This window comes from Octodon degus, unplaced genomic scaffold (assembly GCF_000260255.1).
Source record: "Octodon degus isolate 3935 unplaced genomic scaffold, OctDeg1.0 scaffold00067, whole genome shotgun sequence".
Classification (NCBI taxonomy): Eukaryota; Metazoa; Chordata; class Mammalia; order Rodentia; family Octodontidae; genus Octodon; species Octodon degus.
Genome location: NW_004524643.1, coordinates 2,544,463 through 2,554,950, shown reverse-complemented (window position 1 = coordinate 2,554,950; position 10,488 = coordinate 2,544,463). Strand labels below are relative to the sequence as shown.

The 10,488-nt window shown below is 41.2% G+C and overlaps 1 protein-coding gene across 1 annotated transcript in view; it reads right to left on the bottom strand.

Moving 5' to 3' along the window:
• Swap70 (switching B cell complex subunit SWAP70) overlaps nucleotides 1–10,488 on the bottom strand; it is a 99,519-nt gene that overhangs the window by 24,383 nt on the left and 64,648 nt on the right. The window contains exon 4 of the mRNA XM_004634866.2: nucleotides 1,662–1,889. Coding sequence (XP_004634923.1) covers nucleotides 1,662–1,889 — 228 coding nt within the window. The remainder of the gene's footprint in view (nucleotides 1–1,661; nucleotides 1,890–10,488) is intronic.

Below are 10,488 nucleotides of genomic sequence, written 5' to 3'. Positions count from 1 at the left end.
TGGCATGTGGTGCTGGGGGATTGAACCACAGTCCCTATGCTTTGCTAAGCTTGTTCTAAGTAGGTGCTTTAGACCACTGAGCCATCTCACCAGCCCCTTCTTAGACATTTAAAGCAAAAGGTATCTCGCACTGCAATTCATCTGCAGTTCTACAGCTGCTATCCTAATGAGTCTAGAAGCCCTGAACAGAGGCCACATCTCAAACCTCTTTGCAGCATCAAAAGCTGATGCTACAAAAGTTAAGCCTCAATTAATGTTTACTGATGGACTCCATCAAAAAAATGACATTACTGAATAAAAAATCCAAAATCAGAGTTATTATTCAATATAATAATGTAAAAAGTTTGGATGATCCACTAAAATATACATAAAATCTGCTTAACAAGCATTAAGCTTCAGCATTAAGCATTTAACAAGCATTACGCTTCAGCAGCAATTATTACTAGCAGTATATATCAGATACTATGCAGAGTACTTAGAAAACAAAGGTAATAGTTTTATAAGACATGCTACTTTTCTACATGGAAATATCTTTTTCTAAAAGCAAAAGTATTTTTTCTAAGTTTACAAAAATAATATAAAACTTGAGTTTGATCCCTGGTACTGCAAAAAAAAAAAAATAATAATAATATAAAACTGCCAGGTGAGGAGGTGCACGGCTGTAATCTTAAGCACTTGGCAGTGCTGAGCAGGAGGATCACAAATTCAAGGTCAGCCTGGCTTACAAAGTGAGTTCAAGTCCAGCCTGGACTACCTGCCTAAAAAACACTCCCCAAAAAGAATATATATGTTATATATGTATATTTCATATAGAAAGTCTAATAATACAGAAAAGGAATAAAAAAGAAAATAAAATTCACTGGAATCCCACAGTCCAGAGCCATCACTGTGAGCGCTTTGTTGAGTACCTTTCCATCCGGACGGCTCTATACACGGACATCCTGCTACGGGAAACAGATCCAAATAGTTACTGTCCTACAACCTGTCATTTCCACTGGCAATATGCCATGAGTGTCTTTCTAGATTAATGAATATGAAATTCAATGACATGAAGATATTTTTTAAATAGTTTGGAAATATGATTAAACAGTTCCTTGAATATCTCAATTTTTAACTGTACTTCAAATCTGTACCAGTAATACTTTAAACTAAAAGCCCAGGGCTAAGTATTAGTTCAGTGGTACAGAGCTTGCCTAATTGGTGAGACCCTGGGTTCAATTCCTAGCCCTGAAAAAGGAAAAACACAACACAGAAAATAATCTTAAAAAATGAAAGCTTAAGGAAAATAAAGGAGAGAAAAGGAGAAAAATGGAAACAAAACTTTTGCAAAGAAGTGGGGCTGGGCTGGCAAAATAGCTCAGCAGTCTAAAAGCACCTGCTTAGGCAAGTACACAGGGACCATGGTTCGATCCCTGGCACCACATGCCACACCAGCCACGCCCCCAGAGCAGGCTGAGCTGGCCACCAAAAAAGAAAGTGTACCAATATGATTAACTTTTTAAAAATTAAAATCTAGTAAAACAGTGTGGAAATCAAACTGCAGTCTTATTCTAGCCAGTTTAAGGCCATAAGTGACTTACACCATCTTTACCACAAAAATGTTATCTTATTTCAAACATCAAATTCTAAAGAGGAAAAATACAATGTCACAGGACTCTTACTTGTTTTAAAACATCTAGTATAAGCTCATTAAAGACTTCATTAATTGCCATAGACACCGTCTGCCGGTCCATGCCTTTGCTAAACTGTCCATTTCCTATCAGCTCAATGAGCTCCCATGCAGAAAGGCCCTCTTTACTGTCATCAAAGTTGACTTTATAGTCTTCAAATTGTTCTTTCTGCCAACCTCCTCCCATAGCTTCTGTAAGTTTCTTAAGTAGGTATTCAATCTGTAAAAAAATAAAAATAAAAAAATTAAGAAAGTTATTCCCTGGTTTAAAAAAAATTTTAAAGTTTAAAAAATATGTTAACATAGGTATGCAATTCACACTGACATGGTGAGCTTAGGAAATACTTTTTTTTTTAATTTATTCATTTATTTATGTGTGTGTGTGTGTGTGTGTGTGTGTGTGTGGCCAGCTCAGCCCACCAGGGGGCGAGGCTGGCTGGCATGTGGTGCTGGGGGATTGAACCGGGGTCCCTGTACTTTTGCCAAGCTTGTTCTAAGTAGGTGCTTTAGACTACTGAGCCATCTCACCAGCCCCAGGAAATACTCTTTTTTTAAACATGTACTTTATTATTATTTTTTTCCATTTATGTACTTAGTATAGGGTCTCACTAATGCAGCTCGGACCCATAGCGACCCTGTTTTTCAGCCTCCCCAGCGCTGGGATTACAGGTGTGCTCGACCTATGCCCTGGGGGCATGGCCAGTGGGGCACATGGGACCAGGAATCGAACCCTGGTCCCTGTGCTTGCCAAAGCAGGCGCTTAGTCTGCTGAGCCATCTTGCCAGCCCAGCAAATATTCTTTACATTTCCAAAAGTACACTTCTTTTAAAGAACCTCCTTTTATCAAGAAGAGTCTGAATAAAATACCAATGGTTTATGAGCCTAGAACAAAAGAATCAAAAAATGACAACTTTCTAGTAGTATATTTGTATACAGAACAAAGAAAACCATAGTTATTCTATAATCTGATAACTCCATTAGATATTTCCATATACCCAGAACATTAATCTTACTGAAATAATATACAAGTACTACATTAAACACTGCAAAATACAATGTAAAGTGATTTCCCCAACCTACAAATTTTTTACATACACTGATTACTACACTTGATTCACGCTGTGTCCCTCCATTAGAACACTAACAACGTTGTAATAGTGGTGGAATTTCCAGTCTGAGCTGGGAAAGCTTACTAAATTCTGAAATATTGTGCCTTTATATAAAACTAGAAAATACTGCTGTTGAAATAACAGTAGTTAGGGCCAGGGAAAAACTTGGTGATCTAAGAGCCTGCCTGACAAGCATAAGAACCTGGGCTCAAGGGCTGGCCTGATAGCTCAGCGAACTAAAGCGCCTGCTTAGGCACAGCCCATTGGCTGGGTTCGATCCCCAGTGTGTGGGGCTGGCCCCGCCCCTGGAGCACACTGAGATGGGGATTGAGACTGGGTGCAGTGGTGTGCACCTGTAATCCCACCACTTGGGAAGCTGAAAACAGGAGTATCACTACGATTCCAATCTACATACTGAGACCCTGTAGATCTTGTCCTAACACAGAAAATAAAAAACAAACTCGGGTTCAATCCCTGTTACTGCATGCTGTGCCAGACCTGCCCCAGGCACTCCAAGCCTACCATCAAAACAGCATGGAGGCACATGCCTGTCATCCCAGCACTGGGGAGGAGTTTTGGAAAAAATTTTTAAAAAGATGAATAGCAGTCAAACAAACAAAGAGGTTGTAATACTGAGTGAAAAATTAATACCTTATTTTCGGGCTGGCGAGATGGCTCAGTGGTCTAAAGCACCTACTTGGAACAGGCTTGGCAAAGTACAGGGACCGCGGTTCAATCCCCCAGCACCACATGCCAGCCAGCCCCGCCCCCTGGTGTGCTGAGCTGGCCACACACACACACACACACACACAAATAAATAAAATTAAAAAAAAAAAATTAATACCTTATTTTCTAGAAAATCTGAGTATCATATAGCTCTCTCAAACTCAACCTGTTCAAAAATGAGTAAGTCCTACTGAGGGGAAAAAAGAATTGAATACTAACAATGCAAATGCCTGGCAAAGGTGTGTTAGTAGTAGACTTCTACAACAGTCTGAAAAAAAAAAAAAAAAAAAAAAAAGTCTGAAATTTTAAAAAATTGCTAAAATTTAGGTATCTTTTCTGAATTTGTGGTTCACTTCTTATGGAAATTATCAGTGGTGAAAACTCAGATTTTTTATTTTTATTTATTTTTTATTTATTTATCCATTTATTTTTGTGGAACCAGAGATTGAACTCAGGCCCTTGCGCTTGCCAGGCAAGTACTTATTCTACTGAGCTATCGCCTCAGCCCCAAAACTCAGAATTTTAAAAAGCCCATTTCCCCTTTAACCTGCAGCAGAAGCACCCATACAGCCACAGAACCTATACTTCCATAAGTGAGGAATGCTTTAATGTCAAAATCAAGCTAAGAAATGTGAAAAACCAAAAATGAATAAAACATCTCTACCTGCCAAATGCTTTCCCCTCTATTACTGATTTCAGTTGGGAGAAATAGCACTTGTACCTTTCCCTAAGCTAACATTATTGTTCCCTACCCTTCATATCAAACTACTGACAAAGTCTTGCTGATGTTCCTCTCCTAGAAGAGTGTTTTTCAACCCATGAGTTGTGGTTCAGTATGAAATCAACATAGTGGGTAGGAAACAGAATTTTCTGGAATGGAATGAAAAATATTCAAGTTCAATTACAAAAGACAAATACTGTTTTGTGATAAATTTTGTGTGTATGCCAGGTCCTGAAATAAAATGTTTATCTTCTTATGCGTTGCAATCGAAAGCAAATGAGGGGCCAGTGAAATAGCTCAGCTGTCTAAAGGGCCTGTTTAGGCAAACTTAGGCAGGTGCAAGGGACCTCGGTTCAATACCCGGCATGTGTGCCATGCCAGCCCCGCCCTCAGGACAGGCTGAGCCCCACCCCCCCAAGAAAAAGAAAATAAACTTCGTCCCCAAAGTTCTTAAACCTGCCCCTCTATCTGCTTTGGTTCAGGCTGGGCCCCTCCTGGCATTCTTGTTTCCAATGTTGCCCCCTTTTTTCTCCACTTTGACAAATGACATTTTCTTTTTTTAATGTATTTAGTACACGATGCAGCTTGGACTCACAGTGACCCTCCTGTCTTAGGCTCCCCAGCGCTGGGATTACAGAGGTGCGCCACTATGCCTACCATGCCTGGTTTCGGTGGTCGGCTCAGCGTGTCCAGAGTGGGGCCAGTACTGCATGCAGTACCAAGGATCAAACCCAGGTCCTTGAGTTTGTCAGGCAGGAACTGAGACCACTGAGCTCTCTTCCCAGCCCCAAACGGCATTTTGAAACAGCATCTGAGCCTGTGCTTCCCTAAAGCCTTTCCTGCCCCGCCCCATAAAGACCCTGGCCTATTTTCTCTAACACATCTTCTACTCCACCTCACCACCAATATCATAGGTGAGGGGTTGCAAGCTCTTACTATGAAAGGCTGAATAGTAAATATTTGGACTTTATTTTTTTTAAAAAAAAAAAAGACTTTTAGAAGTGCAAACACTATTCTTAGCAAAGCAGCTGTACAAAAGTAAGGCTGTGAGTTGGATTTCACCAGCAAGCTGCCACAGACTATAATTGATTTATTTTCCCATCTAGCACACTGTTTTTATGTTTCTTCCACTGTCTAGAACTAACCTTTTCCCATTTCTCTACCTACAGATTCCTACATCATGTAGGATATTCCTACTCAAGGGAAGGCATGTGCGCCAGCATAACCTGAAGACTCTCAGACCCCAGCACAGACTCCAGCAGAAGCCGCGCTTAGCAAGTGCCTCAAGGAGCTGCAAGCCTGGAGAAGCGCTGCTGAGTGAACCTGCTCCACTCAACTCTAACCAGGGCCAGTGCGTTCTACCAGCCACCTGCTTGGTCACTGCCCTTAGTTCCTGAAAGCGCACTGAAATGATATTCTTAGTCATTTGTTCTTCCACCATTCTCCGAATTCCTTCTAGAGAGGACCATGTCCCACTCATCTTTGAACTCCCAGAGTTCAGCATGGTAGTTAAAACATAGCTCTCAACTAATATCCTCTAACCAAAATGAATCAAGTCTCAGTTTTTTCACCTATGAAAAGGGCACGGCAATACTCATCACATAGAACTACTATAGGGATAAATGAGAAAAACACGATGACTTGCATAATGCTTAGTATAGAATAAGTACTCCTTTTTTTTTTTTTTTTTTTGCATTTTAGGGAAGGGTCTACAGGGTGTTCAGGGTCTCACTACTAGATCAGACTGGCAGAGATCCATCTGTTTACAGCCTCCCAAGTGGTGGGATTACAGGCATGCACCATCATGCCCAGTCTCAATTGCTGTCTCAGTGCACCCTGGTGGCGGGGCCAGGCCCAGGGAATCGAATCCCCAGCCCCTGAGCCTGCTTGCAGATACTTCAATCCACTGAGCTATTTAGCTGGCCCTAGTACTCCTATTGATGTTACCAATGCATGCAGTAAGTCACTTAAAAGTGCATTTATCAGGGGCCGGGGAGATGGCTCAGTAGAATAAGCGCTTCCCTGGCAAATGCAAGGGCCTGAGTTCAATCCCTGGTTCCACAAAAAAAAAAAAAAAAAGTTAGAAGTGCATTTAACAAAGCATTTAGGAAATAACAAAGTAAGGAACAATGCAAAATTAAATTCAGCTATGATTTCTACTGCATAAAGATTTATCTAAATATTTTAACTAATATTGGTCAAAAAGCACAGAAAACAAGTTTTATTACAAAGGGGATTCAGTTCCTTTTTTTCCTTCTGTGTATTTCTATTAATTTGGTTATAGCAGTTTGTGAAATAATACATTTTAACAGAATGAGATTGAACATACATAAATCCAAAGAAATGCACACTCACAAAATATCACAATTTCAGAAAGTATCAATAGTTCTTTGATTTAATTCAATGAGACTGTTATGGTTTGTGTGTCGTTGTCCCCTCAAAGCCTCATTCAGTCATGGGGCGGGAACTGCTAGAGTTTGTGATTAATTCATGATCAAGGCTGGGATTATGGGTCTTGGTACTGCTGGGATTATGGGTTTGAGTACTACACCCAGCCTGGGCCATATAGCCTGAATGCATTCAATTTAAGGGAGACAGACTTCCTCTCTGTAGCCATTGTTGCCACTACTCCTCCCTTGCTCTCTGATCTTTGCCACCACCATGAAAGGTGCCATGTGCCTCTCTGCCTTGGAGCCAGTTGAGTGTGGACTGAAACCTCCAGTAACTGAGCTAAATAAACCTTTCCGTCCTTAATTTTGAGTGTTGGGTATTTTGTCCCAGCAATGAGTAAAAAGTAACTGACAGGGACATAAACTCCTTTAGGACAAAGATTATTTTATACCCTAAAAAGCATATGTAGGTACTCAAAAAATGTTTACTTGTGGGGAAAACACACTTAGGTCTTTCTTCCCCCCCCCATAGTTTTATTGATAAACAAATAGCAATGAGACAGTTTCAAATCAAATTGGTAGGACAGTTTCAATAATTCACACATTGCATACATTCTTCCTAGTGGTTAATTGCTGTACAAGATGTGGACATGATATCCTATTTACAAACACCATTAAAACAAATCCCTCTATTCATTAAGAGAATGTAACTATATATCTATCCTAACCACTTTGAATACACAGATACAAAATGGACATTCATCTGTATCCCCTTTTTTTGTTAAGTTCCGTTATTTGAATATTATAGGTGTGTAAACTCAGTAAAATATTCTAAAAGAGTCCAGTAGCCCATAATAGTATTGGGTCTTCCACTTCACTGGCAATGTCAGAAGTTGTTGACCTGAGTCCCCTATAGCTCAACATAACAGCATGGCTTTACTTCCTATTTCGTTTTTATACTTTTCTGCTGGATGGTTAAGATCAAGGTAAAGCAGGACCTATGCAACAAGAGTTGTAGCTTTTGGGTCTGATAAGGTCAGTGAAATCCCCTCAGGATTTATCCTGAGATCCTGTACCTCAGATTGCAGAACCTTTGTCAGTGTCAGCCATGTGGATGAGTCACGGCCATTGCTTGGCCAATGTGCTCTCTGTGAAAGCCTGAGAGAATGTTTTCTCTCCAAGGGACTCTCCTTAGGCACACTCTACATCATCGGCAAGATTTTTTTTTTTTTTTTTTTTTTTTGGTGGAACCAGGGATTGAACTCAGGCCCTTGCGCTTGCCAGGGAAGCACTTATTCCACTGAGTCATCTCCCCGGCCCCCAGGTCTTTCTTCTGTCTTGTTAAGACACATTACTCTAGTATTGTCTTGGTTCTTAAATAGAAGTAAGGATATTAAGTAATTCCTTGAACACTAGTAGCCCAAAGCCCAAGAACCCTAAAAACAGCAAAAAGAAGGGGTTCAAGCTTTCTGGTTACAATCTGGGGTAAAAGCAGTACAGACACAAGCGGAAGTCTTAGGGGTAGGCCTGAAGTACATGTGTGTGGCCATCCTGCATGTGTGCAGGATGACACACTGCAATCGGGTGTGGCGAGGTGGGATGGCCTACTGATCATGCCCACAAGCAGGAAACAGCCTCAGCTCTGCCTCGGAGAAGGAGGTCAAGGCTCTCACACTCCAACCTGGAGTTCTCTCATTAACATCAGGTGACTGACCTTCAACATTTGTGACTCAAAAAGTGAGTGTTAGTCACCAACTCCACTCATGGGGCAGCTTCCCAGGTACATCCTGAGCTTGCTGAAGGCACCCCAGACCTCAGTGAGGCGGCATGCCCCCAGCACATGTCAGCTCAGCACTCCCAGTGACTGCCTGACAACTGACAAACCGAGATGCATTCTTGTTGGCTTTCAACACAATCAAACACTTATCGCAACCCGGTAACTTAAGGACTTTTGACTCTTTGTATTGGGGCAACCAAAGACAAACATTCCCATTCTCCACTATTCAGTTCTACTCAATTATAAATCATGCGCTGCCCTGGAGTCCGCAGTGGCCTGCATCAACTCTAAGGGCTCATTCAGTTTCAGGAAGCAGCTTACTTCCTCCTTCCAAGCAAATTGCACCAAAAATAACAAAGAATAAACTTTCAAGCTGCATGTGATTTTCTAGACCTTCAGCTCAAAAATGCATTATATTGAAAGTTCTTTTTCTGCCATCATTGAAAGGGCATTGATTGGCATTAACAATTCAGGTTTTATTTTATTTATGTTCTCTTAAAAGACTATTTCAGGCTTGACTTTCATTGCCTCAAGGCAATTCTTTTAGGTCCACAAGCAGCACATCCTGTTTTGTTCCTGGTTCTGTGGGAAATGAAAACTAAGTAAAAACTGTACTTTACAGACACATATTTCCAGGAATATCATCTGAAAAAATTGCTGAAGCAACTCAATTGCAAACTTACTATTTCTTGAAATCTGCATAGAAGGCATGTTAACCTCATCATGTAAGTCATCTAAGTATTTGCTTAACATCCTGGACACTATTTTCTGGGTGATGGAAAATTGAATCTAATATAAATGTCATACATGTACCACTTAGTGTTACTCACTCAACTGCCACAGTTACACCTTATACAGTAACCTTGGGCCTGTTTCTGGAGCCGGAGGAAGACGTAGATTTGGTAAAGAAAGCTGAATTGGGCCGGCTGAGAGAGAGGCAGAGGGCGGGACAGTGTTGAGTTACGGGTGCCGAAGAACCCAAAAGCTCCAAGCAGCAGGGGTGGTTCCTGGCATCACGTGTGTCCAGCTGTGTCTCAGTAGTGCTTTCATTTATCCATGTTGAAATTTGAATTTCATATAATTCTCATGGGTCATGAAATACGATTTTGATTTTTTTCATCAACTATTTAAAAATTTAAAAACTAGTCTTAGATCAGGAGTATAATAAAAACAGGTGATGGGACACATTTGGCTCGTGGGTTGTAATTTGTTGTACGCTGGTTAGGAGAAAGGCTCTGGGGCCAGATTTCCTGGCTTTGGGTTCTAGCTCCACCGGGATTCTAGCAGTCACTATGTGACTGCTTCCATCAGCAGCAGCCAGGCTGAGTATTTCTGACAGACAACACAGCCCAGGAAGCCCACAAAGTCTCAAGTATTCAGTCTTGCTGATGACTTAGTGCCAAGACACTGGACCACAGGGAGAGGCTGAGGAGCTCGGCCTGCACCATGTCTGAAGGCGGCACCCTGCTATCTCAGGCTTTAAGGGAGAGAGAGGTCTTTGCCCAGGACTTTACCACCAGTGAATTCCAATTCTGTGAATTAGCACCCCTCCTCTTATTTCACCCCTCGGCTAAGGGAAGACACTTATTCTCTGCCCCTCTCCATGTATACCAAAGAAATCACAGGTGAACCCCTTCCCATGCTTATGCTCAGTGTTCCAGAGGAATCTTTGGAAAGGCAGGACCAGTGGTGTCTGGCCTGAGCCACCCTGAGTGGCAGAGGAAGGTTGTGGATAATGGTCTCCGAATTACCCCTCATCCTACCCCAATCCATTGACTAAACTGATAATTAACTGGGCAGAAAGGTGGTCATGGGTTGTTTTGGTTTTTTAATTGAAAGTTTACCTCGGTTTTCATACCTTAGACAGAGATGTAGCTACCCTTTGTATGTTGTTGTTGTTTTTTTAAATTAGGTATACAAAGAATATGACTTTGCCATGTGGTTTGCAAATGGGGGGAAGCTACAGTGAGCGTGTGTCTTATTTTTAATTTACACTATAGAGTGATTTTTTCCCCCATAACGTCAAGTTTTTACCTTGCATGTACTGGAGTATTTATTTCATCTATTAAAATGTTATGTTTCTCAAAAAAGAAAAA